This window comes from Lutra lutra, chromosome 3 (assembly GCF_902655055.1).
Source record: "Lutra lutra chromosome 3, mLutLut1.2, whole genome shotgun sequence".
Classification (NCBI taxonomy): domain Eukaryota; kingdom Metazoa; phylum Chordata; class Mammalia; order Carnivora; family Mustelidae; genus Lutra; species Lutra lutra.
In genome coordinates, this window is record NC_062280.1 from 90,873,850 (window position 1) to 90,896,945 (window position 23,096).

A 23,096-nucleotide genomic window follows, 5' to 3' on the forward strand; every position below is an offset into this window, starting at 1 on the left:
TTCTACGAGGTTGAAGTAACCACAGAAATAAAATATAGTTTTCTTTTCTTTAGTGTAATTTTAATATAAAATGTAAGCCACTTTCATTCATAATTTTTTCTCTTCAGAGTTAATCAGGTAATCTTTCCAAGTGTCCTTCAGTCTGTCTCATGGGAGATCCAAAGTCAAAGTCAAGAAAGAAAAGGTTGTGCTTAATATTTAAGTCTTTTTCAAATAAAAGAATTCATAGTACCTTAAAAAGAATAAGTGCCTAGAAAAAGACTGAATTCCAGATACTATTTTCAACTCTTAAATTAATGCTAATATGGAAGAACAGAGAAATGTAAAATTTATTTAAGAAGCTTTTGTTTTATTTTTTAGAAGAAAGAGTATTGTCATTTGTCCTCTCACTATCAGATACTGATGATAAGATACTAAGAAATTATGGGTACAGTATTTTCCAATGTTACTGAAGAATGAAATGCCTTATATTATATTTAAATTTTTGTTGGAACTCCTTCTAAAATGTGTTGCCCATTGAGTGCATTATTAAGCAGAGAAAAATCCAAAGATAATTTTAACATTTTAAATTCTTTCTTCTATTTTTCTTTTTCTGAAGTTCAGTTACTATCTTTTACTGGAATTCTGTGATAATCCCAGGAGTTATTCAGTAGATAAACCCTATTTTTGCTATATTAAATGCCTTCAGGGTGTTGTGCATTTCCAGATGACTTTTCTTCTGATTTCTTGACCCTTAGGACTTTAAGGACCTGAGAGATCATGTTACAAACCACATGTCTATCACCAGAGAGACTATGATTTACTCAAGGTCACAGTGCTTTGTCAATGAAACAGAAATAAAACATTAGTTTCACTAATTCATTCACTCCCTTATACCCATCCTTTCAATTAATGCCTTTGTTCTTTTTAGTGATTTGTCCTATGCTTTCTTCTAGTTGCCATTTCCTTAAATTCTGTATAGTACCCTTTTGGTCCTATAAACTAAGTTAGATAAGGAGGTTGCCAAAAGAAACAATGTAACTAAGTATTAAGTGAAAAAAATAAGATCACATACATATCATATGCAAGTATGCATGTTATATTAACTTTGGGCAGATACATCACTCATTTTCTTAAAGATTGAAGGTACACTGGGTTTTAGATTATTTTATTTACTTTTAAAGTTTTTTTTTTTTTCCTTTTGCAAACTAACTTCCAGGTTTTTTTGTGGGGTATGGGGGACAATTTTTAGACTTCGAATCTTAAGAGGTAGAATCTTAAAGGTCATTTGAAAAATTCCCCAATGAAATATTACCAAATTTCAGAGGTCTCCAAATGCTTGGGATGATTTATTTTTTTTCCCAACTTAAATATATGATATTGGTAAATATGTTCCTAAGTTTATGAAGAAAGATTGAAAATGTGAATTAATCTATTCTAGATTCAAAAAGATGCAGTGTTATTTTTAAAAGGTAGATCTCATCATATCTTAGAAGCTGCATTTTGTTTTTTACTCATTTTAACCATAACTTATACTAATATTTTGTTTAAAGTAATTATTCATGTTTACTGTACATCTTCAAAACATTAAATCTTTATCTAAAGAAGAAAAAATATTTTGGACCACATCCCTGTTGATTCTTGAAAGATAAACATATAAGTTTTCATTATCTTGTCAGGTAACAAAAGAAAACTCTCTTAGAAGTATTGATTAAATTATGCCTTTGGTGTTATCACTTTTCTTTCAAGTGCTTCCCTTTATATGTCAGAAAATTTGTTGAGTTGCTGCATGGATAGCTTTTGATATAGTCTTTTGTCTCTTCACATCAGAAATTGCCTCCTTTTTACTTCTGTTTTTGAAGTATATTTAGGCTCTGGTCACTTTTTTTTGTTTCTAAAAAGTTAAATTTATTCTAAAATGTATATCTTGAGGCATGTCTTTGGTAATCACAAAATTTAATTAAGATTTGTTCAGTTTTAGAATAATTTCCATTCAAATTCCAATAACTTATGGGGAATATACTCAAATGTAAATTCACACAAAGAAATTGTGGAAAGCAAGTAATCAATACCCTACCAACCAGATCTGTTATGAGTCTACCACTTTCCTTACATATTATTAATGAATAATATCAATTTTTGTTGTGATTTGGACAAGTTACCAGTACTAGAGATGGCTATCACTTATAGTCTATTCACTGGATACTGTTGCTTGTCAGTCTGGTTGATTCTTTTGTCCCAGTTCAACTACACACTGGAGAGAGTTCTCACAGGCTCCAGAGTTGACTTACTGTTTTAACATTTTAAGAGGGAGGATGAATATCATAGCCTTCAATTTCATTTGAAATAATATTTTGAAAATAATACACAACTTATGTCTTTGTGACTATCATGCAAAATTAATTTGCTCATATTTTACTATTCTAGCTAGTGGTGACTTATCAAAAACTACAGGTTAATAATATAGACTTTAACTTTAGAAATGTCATAGTTGGAGAGGAGTCAAGATGGCGGAGAAGTAGCAGGCTGAGACTACTTCAGGTAGCGGGAGATTAGCTAGATAGCTTATCTAAAGATTGCAAACACCTACAAATCCAACGGGAGATTGAAGAGAAGAAGAACAGCAATTCTAGAAACAAAAATCAACCACTTTCTGAAAGGTAGGACTGGCGGAGAAGTGAATCCAAAGCGGTGGAGCAACGGAGCACAAAATCGGGACTTTTAAAAGTCTGTTCCGCTGAGGGACATCGCTCCAGAGGCTTAACCGGGGTGAAGCTGGCGCGGGGTCAGCGTGGCCTCAGGTCCTGCAGGGTCACAGAAGGATCGGGGGTGTCTGAGTGTCACAGAGCTTACAGGTATTAGAACGGGGAAGCCAGCTACAGAGACAGAGCCGAGGAGTGAGCTCTAAGCTCGGGGTTACCTTGAACCCGTTGCAGGCTCAGTCAGCTTGGAGCGTGGCCGGAGGCCAGGGTGACGGGAGTAATTGGGCGCTGTTCTCTGAGGGCGCACTAAGGAATGGGGCCCCGGGCTCTCGGCTCCTCTGGGCCAGTGACTGGGAGGCCGCCATCTTCATTCCCGTCCTCCGGAACTCTACGGAAAGCGCTCAGGGAACAAAAGCTCCTGAAAGCAAACCCGAGCGGATTACTCAGCTCGGCCCCTGGTAAGGCGGTGCAACTCCGCCTGGGGCAAAGACACTTGAGAATCACTACAACAGGCCCCTCCCCCAGAAGATCAACAAGAAATCCAGCCAGGACCAAGTTCACCTACGAAGGAGTGCAGTTTCAATATCAAGGAGAGCAGCAGAATTCCAGAGGAGGAGAAAGCAAAGCCGGAGCTCATGGCTTTCTCCCCATGATTCTTTAGCCTTGCAGTTAATTTTTTTTTCCTTTTTCAATTTTTTTCCTCTTCTTCTGCTAATTTTTTTAAACTTTTACCCTTTTCTCTTTTAACGTTTTTTAACCAGTTTGTCTAATATATTTTTTCCTTTTTAAATTTTTTCTTTATTCATTTTCTTCTTTTAATTGTTTCTTTTTTTTTTTTTCTTTCTGAACGTCTTTTTATCCCCTTTCTCCCCCCTCACAATTTGGGATCTCTTCTGATTTGGCTAAAGCATATTTTCCTGGAGTTGTTGCCATCCTTCTAGTATTTTACTCGCTCCTTCATATACTCTTATCTGGACAAAATGACAAGGCGGAAAAATTCACCACAAAAAAAAGAACAAGAGGCAGTACCAAGGCTAGGGACCTAATCAATACAGACATTGGTAATATGTCAGATCTAGAGTTCAGAATGACGATTCTCAAGGTTCTAGCTGGGCTCGAAAAAGGCATAGAAGATATTAGAGAAACCCTGTCGGGAGATATAAAAGCCCTTTCTGGAGAAATAAAAGAACTAAAATCTAACCAAGTTGAAATCAAAAAAGCTATTAATGAGGTGCATTCAAAAATGGAGGCTCTCACTGCTAGGATAAATGAGGCAGAAGAAAGAATGAGCGATATAGAAGACCAAATGACAGAGGATAAATAAGCTGAGCAAAAGAGGGACAAACAGCTACTGGACCACGAGGGGAGAATTCGAGAGATAAGTGACACCATAAGACGAAACAACATTAGAATAATTGGGATTCCAGAAGAAGAGGAAACAGAGAGGGGAGCAGAAGGTACATTGGAGAGAATTATTGGAGAGAATTTCCCCAATATGGCAAAGGGAACAAGCATGAAAATCCAGAAGGTTCAGAGAACCCCCCTCAAAATCAATAAGAATAGGTCCACACCCCATCACCTAATAGTAAAATTTACAAGTCTTAGTGACAAAGAGAAAATCCTGAAAGCAGCCCAGGAAAAGAAGTCGGTAACATACAATGGTAAAAATGTTAGATTGGCAGCAGACTTATCCACAGAGACCTGGCAGGCCAGAAAGAGCTGGCATGATATATTCAGAGTACTAAATGAGAAAAACATGCAGCCAAGAATACTATATCCAGCTAGGCTATCATTGAAAATAGAAAGAGAGATTAAAAGCTTCCTGGACAAACAAAAACTGAAAGAATTTGCAAACACCAAGCCAGCTCTACAGGAAATACTGAAAGGGCTCCTCTAAGCAAAGAGAGACCCTAAAAGTAGTAGATCAGAAAGAAACAGAGACAATATACAATAACAGTCACCTTACAGGCAATACAATGGCACTAAATTCATATCTCTCAATACTTACCCTGAATGTTAATGGGCTAAATGCCCCTATCAAAAGACACAGGATAACAGAATGGATAAAAAAACAAAACCCATCTATATGTTGCCTACAAGAAACTCATTTTAAACCTGAAGACACCTCCAGATTTAAAGTGAGGGGGTGGAAAACAATTTACCATGCTAATGGACATCAGAAGAAAGCAGGAGTGGCAATCCTTATATCAGATCAATTAGATTTTAAGCCAAAGACTATAACAAGAGATGAGGAAGGACACTATATCATATTCAAAGGATCTTTCCAACAAGAAGATCTAACAATTTTAAATATCTATGCCCCTAACGTGGGAGCAGCCAACTATATAAACCAATTAATAACAAAATCAAAGAAACACATCAACAATCATACACTGTCCACATCACTCGGCATCAGGGAAATACAAATCAAAACCACAATGAGATATCACCTCACACCAGTCAGAATGGCTAAAATTATCAAGTCAGGAAATGACAGATCCTGGCGAGGATGTGGAGGAAGGGGAACCCTCTTACACTGTTGGTGGGAATGCAAGCTGGTGCAACCACTCTGGAAAACAGCATGGAGGTTCCTCAAAATGTTGAAAATAGAGCTACCCTATGACCCAGCAATTGCACTACTGGGTATTTATCCTAAAGATACAAACGTAGTGATTCGAAGGGGCATGTGTAACCAAATGTTCATAGCAGCAATGTCTACAGTAGCCAAACTATGGAAAGAACCTAGATGTCCATCCACAGATGAATGGATAAAGAAGATGTGGTATATATACACAATGGAGTACTATGCAGCCATCAAAAGAAATGAAATCTTGCCTTTGCAACATTGTGGATGGAACTAGAGGGTATCATGCTTAGCAAAATAAGTCAATCGGAGAAAGCAACTATCATATGATCTCCCTGATATGAGGGAGAGAAGATGCAACATGGGGGCTTAAGGGGTAGGAGAAGAATAAATGAAACAAGATGGGATTGGGAGGGAGACAAACCATAAGTGACTCTTAATCTCACAAAACAAACTGAGGGTTGATGGGGGGAGGGGGGTTGGAGGGGTGGGGTTATGGACGTTGGGGAGGGTATGTGCTATGGTGAGTGCTGTGAAATGTGTAAACCTGGTGATTCATAGACCTGTACCCCTCGGGATAAAAATATATTATGTTTAAAAAAAAAAAAAAGAAGAAGTAGCAGTGAAAGACAATGAGGGAGAGACAATATTCAAAATAAAAAGGCTGAATAATTTCCAAAATTATTGTAAGTCATGAATTCTTACAGGTATCATAGTGGTTCTCAAACAGAACAGCGGAAAGTATCTCAAACATAGATGTTCTGTCCCTTCAGAAATTCATATAGGGGAACTGTATGTTTGTGTCCTCCCAGAATGTAAACTGAATGATTGTGTCCCCCCACAAATTCATATAGTGGAATCTAATCCCCTATGTGATGATATTTGGAGGTGTTTAAGTCATGAAGGCAGAGAACCTCATGAGTGGGTGTCCTCTTAAAAGGGACACTAAGTAGTGTCCTCTTAAAAGGAACAGAGCCTCTGGAGGGCTCTCTCACCCGCTTCTGCCATGTGAGAACACAGCAGAAAACTATCTGTGGACCAGGAAGTAGTCCTTGACCAGATACTGAATCTGCCCTTGAATTAACTTTGACTCTCCAGAAGTGTATAAAATAAAGTTTTCTTTATTTATTTAAAAAAAAAAAGTCATAGTTTTTAAGGGAAAAAAAATTCATTCTATAAAATTTGTAACAATGTCATTCAAAATTCTTGTTTCCTAAAGACACCATCGCCAATGTGCTTCACTGGTGAAAATACTAATAAAATGCTCAAGTAACATGACTTTGAATATTTTGTAAAGTCCTAACTCTTAGAAAGGAATAATCCAGAATAGGTGTAGATGGAATCCCTGGGAAGCGTCACTGCTAGACCAGCCCAAGTCCCAAGGGCCAGTAAGAGGTCTGACTATAACTGCCTTCAAACCTTCTTGTCAGTAGTGCAGTTCAGGGAATACAGTTCTTCATCAAATGATTCTCCGAGACTTCCAGTCACTGTAAAGTACTCATTTAAAAAATATGAAACGTATGGGTATCCTATGTACTTAAGAAGTTTATGTCACTATATTCGTTAATCTACTGTTTCCTCTGCCTTTTGTGAAAGACAGGGGTGGAGTTCTGGTCACATTAGCAAATGAGATACAAATTAAATCAAGCACAGTCAATAACCTCTTTCCTATTGAATGTTTTTCTATCTTTCATAGAATTTCCAACTTGTGAGCCACTAACTCAATTTATATGTAAAAGTGGAAGATGCATTAGCAGCAAATGGCACTGCGACTCTGGCAAGTACCAAATGTTCCCTATGTTGCACTGATTTGATTGAGGGCCTGGCTGTCCATGCTGCTTCACCTCCTTCAGATGTAGTTTGTATGAGAAGTTTGCAGGGTGGAGCAAAATGGCTAAGACAAGTGGTGAGGGGGCACCTGGCTCATTAGTGGGGATTTGCATTAAGGATAATGGAACTCGATCTGTCCCTTGAGTCTAGAAAGAGATTTGTGTTCAGACATTATGCTGGACATAGTTTAAGTCTGCAGACAGGAAGTAAAGGGGACAATTGAAGAAATGACCTGGATGATTCAGGTTCTCCAAAGCACTGATGTAAAGTGCTCTGTCACCTCAGGTTGGAGGAGTTTATAAATTATTGTGGAATTATCCGAATGGTCTCAACTCTGCCACCTTGCCCTTTATGTACAAATAATGTTTGTTTTCTTATACTCAATTGTATCATTATGCTAAATTATGCCAAACACAGGTAAATGAATTATGTATAAATCATACATTCTCACTCACTGATTTCAGTTTAATCAATTTTCACTTCACATTCCTCTCACCTCCCTCCTGCAACAGTTGTTAATAAAGAATATAAATCATTGTTAATGACAGTGACAATTCCCCAGTATAAACACACACTTACGAGTCGGTAGAGGAAGGGTACATAGTGACGTCTCATGTTGAGAATGGAAAAGAAGGTTCTGAATTAAAGATATGGTTATAAACTCTGGGGCATAGGGATTATAGGTCTAAACAACAATTTTCCATGATAATTATATCACCAGCTATATCATTCCATGAAATTCTTGCAATCACCATTGTTCTCCCATTTTACAATTATTTCATGTTGCATAGATTTGTTTAGTCAATGGTTAGTCATTTCTGAGTGAAATAGAAATTAAGCTTTAAAATCCAAAGTGAAGTTTTGTTTTCCCTCTTTGTTTATTAGCTGATACTCAATCAGAAGTGAAACAATATTAAAAAGATAATCTTCCTCACTGTGGGAAATGCTCATCATTAATTTATCATTCTTTTATCAAAAACAAAAGAATACTCTATATAGCAAAAAGAAACGATAGATATTTCATAAGGAGAGTTTTCTTCCTGGTTAGTTTTCACTTCCTTGATGTTGATGCTTCTTTCCAGATGATGACTGCGGGGATGGCAGTGACGAGGTTGGCTGTGTTCACTCTTGCTTGGATAATCAGTTCAGATGTTCTAGTGGCCGATGCATCCCAGGACATTGGGCCTGTGATGGTGACAATGACTGTGGAGACTTCAGTGATGAAGCCCAAACCAATTGTACCAGGGAAGGTTAGTAATTTGTGAAGCTATGAACTCTCATTTTAAATTGATATATAATATTTAAATATTTCAGAATGAATATTATATAAAAATAATTTACTCAGCAGGTAAAAAAAAATCTGGAACAGTGTAAAATAGGTGACTGATCACTTTACTTAGGCTCTTTAATTTCTCTGGTTTCTCCTCCTTATACCTCCTTATCCTTTGGTACCTTCTGTAGTTTTTGCTTCCTACTTTCATTAAATGCTTTACTTACCACTCCTTTAATCTTCTCTTCTCAACTTCTAAGTTGCTAAACCCCAACCCATCCCAAAAGGAAAACAAACAAAAAACAAGAAAGGCAAAATTTTTATTTTATTTTAACACCAAATTTGTTTCCTTAAGGCTTGAAATAAGCCCCTAGTAAGTGATGATGTGTTCCCACTGATTGACTTCTGGAATGCAAGCTAAGAGGAGGAGACTGCGACCATGGGCTTCAAAATTATCCACGGCAGACCTGACCCTGTCAGTTGCAAAGTTTGATCAGCTGTAGGACTTGTTAATAAATTAGAAATTATGTGGGAACTATCACAGAAAAAATCATTAGCCTGCCAAACATTCATACAATCAGTAACTATATTTTAAAAGATTTTCTTTATTTGAGAGAGAGAGATAAAAAGACAGAGAGAGAGAGAGAGCGAGCACATGATTTGTGAGAGGGGAAGAGGGAGAAGCAGACTCTCCGCTGATCAGGGAGCCTGAGATGGGGTTCAATCCTGGGAACTCGAGGATTGTGAACAGTGGCCAAGGCAGACTCAACCTACTGAGCCACCTAGACACTCCCAGTAACATTTTTTTTTTAAGTAGAAGTTTTCTTCTGCTTAAGAAATTGGAAGAATTTTTCATTCACTCTTTCATTTATTCCACAAATATTTATTGAACACTTTTTATGTGCCAGGCACTGTACTTGTACCAAAAGATAAATAAAATGATGAAGAAATGTGTTCAGTATTTAAAATCTAGCATGCAAACAGACATAAAACATAAAGTGATTTATTTAATGGATTGGATGCTGGGGTGGAGGGCATATATTGTGTGGTCATAAGAAAGGAATCATTTTCAAAGTGTTTTCCAAGGACATATATTTGTCTTATGCAAATATTTAACAACTTATAAAATGGAGAATTTCTATATTTTTTCCTCTAATGTGGTTCCTTTTGTCTTTCCTTTGTTTCCTCTCTCTGTCTCCTCTTTCCCTTTTTCTCTTTTTCTCTCTATCCCACCCCTCTTTATCTGTATCTCATTCTTTTGTCCTTTTCTCTGTTATTTTAGTAGGTCCACTAATATATAAGAACTAGAGCTTTTCACTTATCACTCACCTCATATGTAAAAAGAAAAGGTGTTCAAAATATTTTTCTTTTTTTTTTTAAAGATTTTATTTATTTATTTATTTGACAGACAGAGATCACAAGCAGGTAGAGAGGCAGGCAGAGAGAGAGGAAGGGAAACAGGCTCCCCGCTGAGCAGAGAGCCCGATGCTGGGCTCAATCCCAGGACTCCGAGAACATGACCAGAGCTGAAGGCAGAGGCTTTAACCCACTGAGCCACTCAGGCGCCCCTATTTTTCTTTTTTTATCTTATATGTTCAAACATTCATCTGGAGTGTGGTTGACATGCCATTACTAAGTTATACTTTGAATATAAACTACAGTTCCCCCCACCTCACAGATGTCTTGGTAGGTTCCTCATGAGGTGTACATCTGTGGTCTGCAGGCACTGCACCTAATATTCTGTGAAAGATAAATTGCCCCAAAGTTAATTTACTTTCATCTCAGAAGTGATATCCCATCTGTCATTTCTATGTGTTTGTGTCTCTAAGTTAAAATGATCATTGCACATTAAGTTTTGAAGAGATTGCTTTAGTTTCGTGAGTATCTCAAGTGAGTGTCCATCTCCTTGCAGCTTTACTAGGTAATTTCTTAGGTTTGGATTATTATAAAATCATTGTCTATTTAATGTGAATGACCTTCACCTTTAGAGCACCTCAATTTCACAAGTACATTACATTACTGTAAAGGATATACTGTCAATGTGAATACCATGCATTTCTTATGTGATTATGGTATTATACATACTAAAGAAATTATCCAGATAATCTACATGTTCTTGGACATTTTTCAAGCAAAGAATGAGGAGAACTTCCTGAACTGATTTATATTTATCAGATTATAAATTCTCTAATCAAACACTCTATTTGATGAATATGAGTTGCAGGAATTGAAGAAAGAATGGGAGCGTTCTAGGATGACTTTGGTACAAGATAATGCAGAGTGTTTCAGAGGGCATTCAAATATTTTTATCCATCATTATTTTATGTATTCTGATATAGAAGTTGTAAAATAATCATGACAGATAGAATTGTTAAAGCTGATTAGGAAAGTCATTTTACACATGCAGGTTTTGTAAGGCCATTGCCAAAGTAAAGTAGAAATTTGATGTAATTAGTCATATAATTTAGTCTTGAAACCTGCTGTGATAGAAAGAGCAGGGGATTCTGGCTTGAGTTTCAAGACAGGCTGTCAAAACTGAACAAATCCACCATATAATTGCTCAGCACTTTGCTGTACATTGCCTAGGTTAAAAGAGCATATGGTGTAGTTTCTCTCAACTCAGATTGTTTTCAAAAGGGCAAAAATACTCTTGAATTAACTTCTTGTTTTGTTTTTTTTTTTTTTTAACTTGAACTAAGACTTTATTCTAAACATCTCTCAGGCACAGCAAATTCCTAAACGATATAAATGACACCAAGCCAAACCAAAGATTTGCAACTGAATCTCATCATGCTACCCAGAAAAAGTTTAGACATATGTGATAGCAAATATCACAACAGCATACAATGGAACATATGTGAAAATAAGAGTCTGATGACTTAGATACAGTTTTGCTGCTTAAGTTTCCTCACAGGTTAAAAAAACAAGTTGTACTAATGACAAAGTTCCTCTTACTTCAAAGACATTGTTTCTGGATTGCAGATTAGTTTGAGATTTAAAAAACCTCTTCAAGCAGAGACCCACAGATATAAGTCAGGTGGTCCATGAACCTGGCTGAGAAAATATTAACTTTTAACTAGACTCCAACTGAAATTTTACATTCTATTCAATTATGAATGTGGAAGGGGGGTAGTTCTTTTACTCCTTTGGGGAACAGTCTCAACCATATTTCTCCCAAGGAATAAGACATTTCTAAAGCAAAGATACATATTTTTTTTAAGTATTTTTAGACAGCTATTCCTTACGTCAATTTCCTTTCAGAAATTGTTGTAAAAATTTATACCCAATAATTTCAGCACAGACTTGATGGATAATGGAACAGGTTGTCTAGAATTGATTTTGACTAAATTTTGCAATTTCTTCTAAATGCAATCCAAACCTCAAATGTTTGGATTTTTCTTTTCTTTGAAGGGTCCTCTGACCCTGATTTATGGTCATTGTTCTCTATTTTTAGATTTGTTTATTTATTTATTTGACAGACAGAGATCACAAGTAGGCAGAGAGGCAGGTAGAGAGAGAGAGAGAGAGGAGGAAGGAGGCTCCCTGCGAGGCAGAGAGCCTGACGCAGGGAGCCTGATGCAGGGCTTGATCCCAGGACCCTGAGATCATGACCTGAGCCGAAGGCAGAAGCTTTAACCCACTGAGCCACCCAGGCACCCCTGGTCATTGTTCTTTAATGCCTTCTGTTTGGCTGTCCAAAAAGGGAAAATTTACTGCCAGCTGCACTAAATAAATGAGCTGGCTGATGATAGAACATATGTGATCTTTTATCTACATCGCAAATACAAATTAAATGCAAATTTAAAAATATGTATTGACCTTCAATTTTGATTTATTATGAATAAACTTTAACAAGTTCCAAAATCCATTAGGCAGTTTAAGTGTAAAATATTATTAATATGCATTCCTACACATGGTCATATTTTTCTGCTTTAACTGTTTAACTTTGCTTCTGCTTTAGAAACTCACTTTTCTTTTGGGCTTTATCCTCATTCATTCATTCATTTGTTCACTAATTTGATGTACTACTTCCCTGTTCACAGATACAAGAAGGAAGCTAGAATAATTTTGCTTTTGTAGTTTCATAGTCAAGTATAATATCTAATACACAGGGGATGCTCACTAAATAATTATTGAATGAAAGAGTTAATTTCTTGACCACAAAATGTGATTATACCCTCAGAATCCAACCCTTATTCGTTTTGTATTATATATCTGGTAACTTTTTTTTTTTCTGTTTCTTTGCCTTATCTCCAGATCTTGTGTTTTATTTTCATGTTGATGTTTAAGACTAGGCATACTGATCTATTCATGTACATCTCTTTAATAAAATATAATCACTTTCATTTATCCAATAAATATTTGCACTTTTAGTCCATGATTCAATAGAATAAAATAGATAGGACATCTCCCTTGTCTTTTATTTTTGTTTATTTTTGTTTACATCCTCTCTGCCCAATAGATAGTAAGTTCCAGAAAGATACAAAGAGCTTAATTTTTTTGTATCTATTATTTAACAGTAAGTGCCAGTGAGAAGATTCCATTACTAAAAATTCAGTGGGGGAAGAGGAGTTAGCATATGTTGGCAACCCACTAATTGCCAGGCATTTTACATTTGTTATTCCATTTAATCCTCACAATAAGGATTACTCAGACAGTTTAAGATACTTGCCTAGGATTACACAGTTGGAGTTTCAAGCAAAGATTCTGTTCTTTATTCTTCCATCCAGCTCCCTGCTTCTGTAAGGATGGAATATAATTCACCCTTTCCCTTCTTCCTCTTTAAGCATAACATTTATATGATCTCCCAGTAATTACTATATTTTTCTCAATTACATTCTCATTTTTCTTTAATAGAAAGAAAATAACTTTCTACTTATTATAGGCCATTGTAATGAAATTTCCCAAAGGGTACTAGAAGGAACCTGGAACATTGTATTAAATAACCGCAATAAATCTGGCCTCTTTTTTTGTTTCTGTTCACAAAGACAATTTCTTCAGTCACCCAAAGATTCTGTTAGTCTGCCAAAAAAGTTTTACCTCAGAGACTTAGAAAATTTAGAAAGGTGGGAGAGAATGAAAGATCATTTGGTTCAGTTATTTAATCATGTGTATGAGGAAAAGGGCTCATTTAGATAAAATTATTCTTATGAGTATATAAAAATAACAAAAACTTGCTGTTTCCTAGAAGGATCCAATCATGTTCTGTGTTAGAGGTTTAAGACTGAAAACTTTTAGCCATAAAGACATGTTTGGGAGAGGTTTTGGATTTAAATGATTATGCTAAATTCTTTGTGGAAAATCCAGAAAAGTCAGACTGTACAGCCAACAAAAAAGGGATAATATCCTACCTAGGGACATTGAATCCACCCAGAGCAGTGCAGTTATCAAAACTTGATCTGTGGCTAAAGACTTAGTTACACATTTAAGCATAGAGAGAAGGGAAATTAAAACTTAAGGAGGGCATGTATTGCATGGAGCACTGGGTGTTTTATGCAAACAATGAATCTTGGAACACTACATCAAAAACTAATGGATTACTGTATGGTGACTAACATAGCGCAATAAAAATAATAAAACAAAATAAAATAAAATAAGTCTTTGATTTTTTTTTAATAAAACCACTATCTCTTGACTTCTGGTCTATATCATATCCCATCTCAACTGAACCCATCGTGTTTTTAGCAGCACAGTTTAATCTTAACAACATAGAAAACAAGATACCAATAAATACTATACACAATCAGACTCAATCATCTGTTTTGTTTTCTTTTATGAAAATATTCTGAGGTTCTTTCTATTATTTTTTACTAAAACACACAATCAAAATAACTGCTGTTGTGTCTCAATCACTGAATTTTATTAAGAATGAATAAAGTACTGTCTTTGAATTTGAGGAAATTAAGAAATTATATACTCAGCAAAATCATATGATCTCTTCTAATAATTTTTAATTAGTTTTCTTTAATAAAATATGGATTGTTTTCTGATAAAATACAATTAAAAGCAAATTTAAACTTCATCTATTTTTAGAGAGGTATAATATTTACTTTCAATGAGATACAAATTGTCTGGCTTAACTTTATTCTCTCACAAATTGATTTATTTTCCTCAGGAAATGTTAACACTGAGATGTTAATTATTAATGGATTTTATCCATAGGAAACCTCTTTTTGTTTTCTGGGACAAAATAGCTCCTTAAAGGTCATTTTAACCTCAATACTGCAAACAACTTTTACATCAAGAGCAAAGAAGACTCAAGGCTTTTGAATCAATTAATAACAAAGCCTGTTCTGAGAATCCATAATGTTTCTAGCATTATCTGTGATTATCAGGACAATTGAAGGGAATCTGATAAGTATAATTTTAAAAATTAAATATTAAAAAAAGTTCATAAAAATAGAAAGAAGTTTATTATCTTCATCTTAACTATACAGAAAATTAATAATAGATCTACACTTATTCTTAGATAAATTTAGCTCTTGTATTAAGATGATAATTATGCATCTTGACACTAAGCAGAGGAACATCTCTTGTTTTTTAAAAGATATAATTAATAACAAAAGTCAATAGGTAACAAAAAGACTTAATTTTAATGAAGAACCTCAGCCTGTTTCCTCTTCTTTTCATGGAGCCAAAAAATAAGGGCAAGAGCGAATTCATTTCCATAGTCTTAAATTCTGCTTCCTTCTTCTCCTGTTGTGGGTAATGATCAGTGAAATGGTAGGACTTTCAGGCATTCAGCAGAATATAGGCAAATTAAAAAAAAAAAAAAAGCACACACACACACACACACACACAGAAAAGAGATAAGGGGCATGGATGATCTACAAGATAATTAATTCTACAAGATAATTAATTCAGTAATTGAGACGTGCCAAGCTTTTGTGAGAGTGAAGAAATAAGCAATAGGATAGAACTTTGTCTTTTTTCTGTGAAATAGTGGGTAGTTAGATTCTTTCAAAGCCTATTTGAACTGTCAGCCTTTGTTTCTTTATTTATGTGAACATCAACTGAATTTGCAATTAGATATTATATTCCTGAGTGTAATGACCAGATTTATTCACTTTTTGGTAAGAAATTTGTTTTGGTTTTAGGTGGGTACTTGTGTACACATGGGCCTCCCAAGGAAAAGTAATTGTCATTATTTGCATCTAAAACCTTCCCACAAATAACTTTGGGGCATAAGAGCATCCACTTAAATGGACATGACCTTCCTGGCACAGAATATTCACCTGTATCAGAATCTTTCAGCACAACGTGTTGTTATTGTTGATATGTATGCACTTAAAGGGGATGTTCTATGAATCATAACCAGAGTTTTCCCCATTTTAGAACAGGAGTTGACAAATATTTTCTGTAAAAGGTCAGAGAGTAAATATTTTAGATCTTGCCTATTGCAACTACCCAACTCCACCGTTCTAGAACGAAAGAAGCCATAGAGTATATGTCTACAAATGCTTATGACTGTGTTCCAATAAAATGTTATTTATGATAACAGGTAGTGGACCAGAATTGGTCTGCAGGTCATAGCTTGCTGACCCATTATCTAAAACACAAGTGGAGACACAATCTAAAAGAACTTAAGAACTCTAAAAGAACTTAATTAAGAATTAATTTTAAATAATCCTTTATGCCCATTCCATAGAATCAACCTTTTAAGACAAAGGCAAAAAATAATGGTGAGAAAAAAAGTCCAAAGAAAGAAAATATAAGCCATTAATAATTTCTAAATAATATTCTCTGGCCTTTCTTCAGATATGTGTGCGTGTGTGTGTGTGTGTGTGTGTGTGTATGCACTCATACACATTATTTCTATGTAAGAATGTTCCACATTATTTTAAAATATCAAATTAAATGATATAATATTTTAAAATTGTTTCCAGTAAATATTTGATGCCTATTGTGAGCTAAGTGTATTGCTAAGCCAAGAAGTAAATTCCAAATGTAAATATCTGTATTGCAACCTGTTGTAGTTAATAGTTGGTATCTAACATAGCTATTAAGGTGATTGGCTAATTCGAACGATAAATGGAAAAATAGATATCTCAATTACATAGGGAATTCAGCACATTAATACATTCTGTACTGTAACATTTAGATATTATAGAAGTTCATCATTTCCATGAGATATTACATTTTAAATGGAATGCTCATGGTAGAGTTCCAAATATCAAAAGTTAATTATGGTTATTATTATTTTAGAGAGAGGGAAAGGTAGGAAAGGACAAAGGGAAAGGGAGAGGGAGAATCCTAAGCAGGCTCCATGTCCAGTGCGGAGCTTAATGCAGAGCTTGATCTCACAACCCTGAGATCATGCATGACATGAGCCAAAATCAAGAGTCAAATGCTTTACTGAGTGAGCCACTTGGGCACCCCAAAACTTAATTTTAATGAACTAAAAACAACATTTTACTTGTTTTACATAGAATTTCACTTATATATTTTACTTTACTGGTAGATATTTAGTGTCATACGTTGAAATTTTGCTTCAGTATATTTTTTGTGTCTCTGTGTCTATGCGTTTTCAACACTAAAATCATTTTAGTATTATAGTAATTGACTCTGTACTTAGGTAGCCACACTTTCTTTCCCATTTCCTTCTCTTCAAATTTTCTTTTTTTTTTCTTTTACTTCCACTTTTCTAACTGACCCAGACAATAAACATTAAAGATGTGAAATATGGTCTCTTATTTATTATTAAAGTTCCCATTAAATCCCATGTACTAATAAATGGTTTTGATAGTTCCATCCAACTTCTTATCAGGATAATCCTCAGTGAGGGCTACATGTAAGGATAAAAAGAGTTGGTAGGATTGAAAGTAAAATACAACTACCATGCCCTGAAAGTGTCTTGGGTTGGGAGGGAGTGAAGGGCAGTCAGATTAATAACCAAATGATATAGCATCTATAACCATCATCAAGGTCAAGGTCTAAAGGGATGAAGACAAGTTAAAGAGGGGAGGTCCTAGGCTTACTTCATTATTAGTTCACAGCAGAGATTATATTGCCATCACACAGGCAACAGCCCCAGGGGAGTCTGTCCCATGTAACATGAAGAAGAGCAGAACAGTGCATCCCATCAACCCTGGCACTGGCTCTCTACAGTCTGGGAGGCAGGTTTTAACAAGCACCCCTCCCCTGAGGATCTGTAGACACCAAGGAAAGCCTACCCTCCTAAAGGGAATGTTAAGGTTCTCTTGAGGCAGAAAGGCCAATGTTAGGTCCACAGCCTGCTGGCAAATGAAATGAAACTAATAAAATGAAACTATTGAACTATTGAAATGAAACACCACTCAACTGATTCTCAGTAGTTTTAGGCAAGTGAAGAATATCTATGTATCTGGAGCAAACAGCTGCCTTAGGTACAGGAATTACTAATGCGTAATGATTCAAGTTAGGAACCGAATAGGGACTGACAAATGGTGATTATAGGTAATACAGGAAGCTGTATGCACAGCTGTATACACAGTGCTTTTTACTTTTCAAAGCATTTTACAATGAATGACAAATTAATGTATAAACTCCATTAAAACAATAAAAAAGTAGTTTTTTTCTACCCAGATTGGTCTCACTATTTAAATAATTCATTATATTTACAACACCATTATTAGTTATTTTCTCAGGGGGGCTTTAATGTTTCTTGTAAGCCAAAAAATGTATTCTGACTAAAAAAACAAACAAACAAAAGCATGGTATATATATTTTTCAATCCTGATTTTCATTTTTTTTTTTTAGCTTTCGGAGGAAAAATTCCTTTATGTCTGTGTACAATTGCTAGTCTTCTAACTGCAAGTATTTAGTCACAGTGAATTCATTTAAATATTGGGATAAATTCTACCATTGGTTGCCACATTTCCTTCAGGGCTCTGCATTTATTTATTTATTAGATTCCCCAAATTGAATGCTTGGTTTAAATAGCTTCAGGGAAAAAATACAATAAAATTGCATTAGTTAAAAATAAAACCAGCATCAGCAACATGAAAACATAACAGTAAAGCAGCATGAGCATATACATATAAACACAGTCATCATTTTAACACTCCATTGGGACAAGCCATATTACGAAGATAGATTGTATACCAAGCTCCGAAGCTTAAGCAACTGGGACTCTAGGGAACCACAGGGGCCTGGAACTCCGGTTGGAAAGGTCATCACAAGCTCCTCAGAGAAATGCAGCTCTCCATCCAGGGGAAAATCAACAACTGTTAACAGAAGCAAATTTCATTTGGCAAGAGGTTAGGAGGAAATAAAACTCCACATTTTTTTTCCTGTTTTCTGGCAGAGGACAGCATTTCTAAACATCAACATACACCCAAGCCTAAGAGATATTGAAAAATTGTTTTGGGGTATTTTTAATTTATGTGAGGGAATTGGAGGAGACATAGAAAGGGAAAGAATATAAAAATGTGTGTGCATACTATGTGTGAGTGTGTGTGTGTATGTGTGTGTGTGATGGTCTACTTGACTTTAATATAAACTTTGAGAATTTGAGCTAATGAAATATATATATATATATATATATATATGTATATTTGCACACACACACACACACACACACAAACGTATATATATCCTTGTAAATTTAAAGCATCTTGGAATTTTTTTTCTTTTTCTATTTATTGTCTCAATGCTCCCCAAGTGATCTATAAATATTGTGTATTTGAGCATTATCAGAATCTAGCGAAAGGTCTTTCTATGATTCCCAGTAGCTTTCAGGCTTAAATCCAAACCATTTAGCAAAGCATGCAGGGCCATTCAAGGTCCAGGCTTTGCCCACCAGTCTAGTTTTCTCTTTCTCCCCTTCTCCATCTCACACTACACAGAATTTTATGAATGCTGCTAACAGTGCAGATTATCTTTTTTCCCATTCTACTTCTTCCCCTGCCCCTGCCTGACTCTTAATCATGAACAGAACTCTTTTCTTTTCCTCTGTTGTAAGAATCTATGGTACTGTCTCATTTTCATAAAAGACCAAATTTCACCATGACTTTGCAACAGAATAAAATGAAGATTACACTTTTTTGAAAAGAAATAGATTGAACAAAAGTACTTGAAACACAAAAAACAAGTATCGTTACTTCGTAATTGTTATATGAGCTGATTATTTATTTTTATTCTTACACTCTACATGAGAAAAGACTTGCAAAAAGGTAGAAATGGTACAATGATAAAGAAAGCAGTCTCTAAAGTTTAATTATGTGGGATAAATATCATCTCTGCTGCTTATCATCTGTATAAATATCGGCATATTTATTTGTGGGTTTTGTTTCTATGAAATGAGTTCTCTCAATGAGCAGTTTTGTTTATTTTTACTCAAAATCAAAAGAAACAGATGACTGATCTTTTTTCACTGGGTTTTAATTCATTCTAGTATGATGAATTTGAAGCCCAAGCAAAATCAAATGCCATATAAACTACTATTTACATGCAAGGTATATAAAATTGGAATTAAAAATAAAAACAGAAAAGTGTTAAATTGGTCTTAGAATTCTCCTTGGAGTTCTCTGTGAGTTAAAAAAAGCTTTGAATTCCTTCCACAGAGGGAAAAGATATATAATAATGTAAAATGCCACGTAAAATCTGAGATCTTATAAATCTCTAAAGCTTATCCATGAATTCCTGAATATGCAAAAAACAGAATAAGAGACCCAATCCTATATAATTGTTTTATTTTAATCGAGTCTTAAAGAAAATTATGGACATTAATAGATGAAGTATAAATAGGAAGAGAGTCCAGGTTTGGGGAAATAATATAACTAGATCCAGAAGGGATACATTAGTGACATGTATGTAAGCATTATTAAAAAGAATTATTTCATCATTTAGATTTTGATATTTATAATGGTGTTGTTGTATTTCCTTCTTCAGACTATACCCTCATTTTAAACTTGTTATGATCTGGTTGATTGTGGTATCAATTAATAGTATACCAATCCATAGAGGTTTAGACATGAGTAGTTTAGGAAGAAGAAAAGAAAAGCTTCAGGGAAACATCACATTTGTATTTAGATTTATAAGATAAATGTTTGTTTAGAATAAGAAAACAAATGAGTAGATTCACTTATGAAGTACAAATAGACAAACCAAACAATACCAGGCGAAGCAAAGAAAATGCAAATGGAATTATTAAAAAAAAAACCAAACACAGACAATAGCAGCATAGTCTCCCTTTCATCAATGCCACCTTGATTTGTGTAGCCACAATTTATTTCCAGCGGTAAGTAACATTGAGCTAAAAGTCTTAGATTCTACATGTAAAGTCCCCATACTGCTGAATCACAGGCAATCCCTTCTCCCGAAGCAGCAGTTTACCTTTTGCAAGTTTCTTTTTTGAATCAGGTTAATCTATCTAGATTTCTGAGTTTACATAAATCTTTTTGAGAATTTTCCATTAGGTCATTGGGTTAATGATCTAACATGACTTTAAAGAACTAGATCTTTGAAACCAAATTCAAAATATGTTTAAAAGAGCCGAAGCATTACTTTGACAATAAGTGGTTAAACATAGAATTCCTTTCATTATTATTGATATTTTTGAGGCAACATAGTACCTGAAGAAATAAAGGATGGGAAGAGGAATAGAAATATACTATTGGATTTGGTATATACCATTTTATTTTATTTGAGCTAATAAAGTGCTTCCTCAATAAAGGTAATTTTAAATGTAAAATATGTTATTTCTTCTCAAAATTTCCTTACATATAACAGTCCTGTTTCTTTATTTGTTTAACATGCTTATTATTCCCGAAATAATCTAAACAATAACCTGGAAAGATAAAATACTATAAAGATGAAGAGGAAGGACTTTTTTAAAAGGGCAGAAAAAGAGTTAGCAGTGTAAATAAATCTGAGGGTAAGATTGATCCAAATAAATACATATATGAAAAATGATTCATAATTTTGTCTTTAAATTCTAAGAAACTATTGCAAAGAGAGAAGAGTGATGAATTTCAGGATTATTCATGAATATCCGTAAGGTAGACTTACAAAGAAGGAATACTAATTTGCACAAGAGAGTAAAATTAGTACTAATATTGAAGCAAAAATAAAACCAAATTTTCCCTACAGCTTTTCAGAAGTAGATTCAAAAGCAAAAGAAAATGTAGTTTTGCCCTACTGTCCACCTCCCCCAGCAAAAAAAAATCCACTAGGGAAAACACAATGAAAATGTGTATCTTCATCTCTTCCTTATAATGGAATATTAATAGGATTAAATTAAATAGGATATTAATTTAATTTAATATTTAATTAAATAGGATCTTAATACACATGATGTTTATTTATATTATATGTACATATACATACGTTAATACATGTAATGTATTATAGCAGTTGTTACCTTGCAAGGATGCTAGCCCAAGAATCTTACTTTTCAAGGAACTGGAAAATCAAGATATATTTATAGGAAATCTTCAGATTTTTAAGAGGTCAATAGTATGTTTGCCAAATTAAACATACTGAGGGACAGATTCAATATATAAGCTGCCAGTCTTCAACTCTTATTTTATAGAATATAGAAAAATCAATAGACTGTACCTTCCATTATTAAATATTTGGAATCACTGAGTAACAACTACCTGAAATACAACTTTTATACATGATTGAGCTCATACTGCAGGTTATAAAATTCAGCTGAGCCAAAGTTTGTATTTTGTTTTCAAGGAAGTTTAAGTAGTCAGTGAAAGAAAACAGCCATTTCACTGTTACATGACAGCTGGCCTCCTCACCATGGAATCACTTTAGGTTTTGGAACTCCATTTGATTTGTCTCCTTTGTTCTTCCTGAATATTGAAATCACATAAGATTCTCAAATTACATTTAAAAAGACTCTAGGTTTGAAACTTCACAATATCTTGTTTATGAGACCTGGCCCAGCATTCTTTACCAGTGTAGTAGTTAGGCTGTACTGCTAAGTAGTACACTGTGCAGATAACAAATTAAATATGGTGGGAGTTTGCTGTATCATATTCCATATATATCTCTTGAATGTGCACAGACTGCACCATCTTTGTTGATTGTGTGTGTGGAAGCAAGTATTTTTGTTTATTTATTTTAGATTTTATTTGTCAAAGAGAGAGAGACTGCACACAGGTAGGGGGAGTGGCAGAAGGAGAGGGAGAAGCAGACTCCCCACTGAGCAAGGAGCTCAATGTAAGACTCAATTCCATGACCCTGGGATTGTGACCTGAGCTGAAGGCAGAAGTTTAACCAACAGAGCCACCCAGGGATCCCCACAAGAATTTTGTTTAATCATGAAGACTCTATATACCCAAAGTCAGAATGATTTGCAAGACTAGAAAAGTAGAAAAAGTCTCTTTTTTGGAAGGAAGCCATCCTAAACCCAATGCCTTCGCTGTAAGTTGGGTGTGATGAGTAGAAGTGCTCTTTGCAGTTGTTACTTTTAAAAATTAGTCCTATAAGAGAGAGAATCTTAAGCAGGCTCCACACCCAGACCAATGCCAGGACCAATCTCCTAACTCTGAGACTCATGAACTGAATCAAAATCAAGAGTCAGATGCTCAGCTGACTGAACCACTCTGGCACTCACAATCTCCATAGTTTTACCCTTTCCAGAATGTCATAGTTGGAGTCATATCTTATGTAGTGGTATCTTATGTAGTCTTATCTTACATAGCCTTTGTAGATTTCTTTCTTTCAGTTAGTAATTTGCATTTACTGTTCTTCCACATCTCTTCATGGATTGATAGTGCATTTATTTTAGCACTAT

General features: G+C 34.8%; 1 protein-coding gene across 1 annotated transcript in view; it reads left to right on the forward strand.

Moving 5' to 3' along the window:
* Positions 1-23,096, forward strand: part of LRP1B (LDL receptor related protein 1B) — a 1,982,574-nt gene that overhangs the window by 1,223,449 nt on the left and 736,029 nt on the right. Inside the window, 2 exon segments of the mRNA XM_047722477.1 lie at positions 6,962-7,042; positions 8,178-8,345. Of these exon segments, the coding sequence (XP_047578433.1) occupies positions 6,962-7,042; positions 8,178-8,345 (249 nt within the window).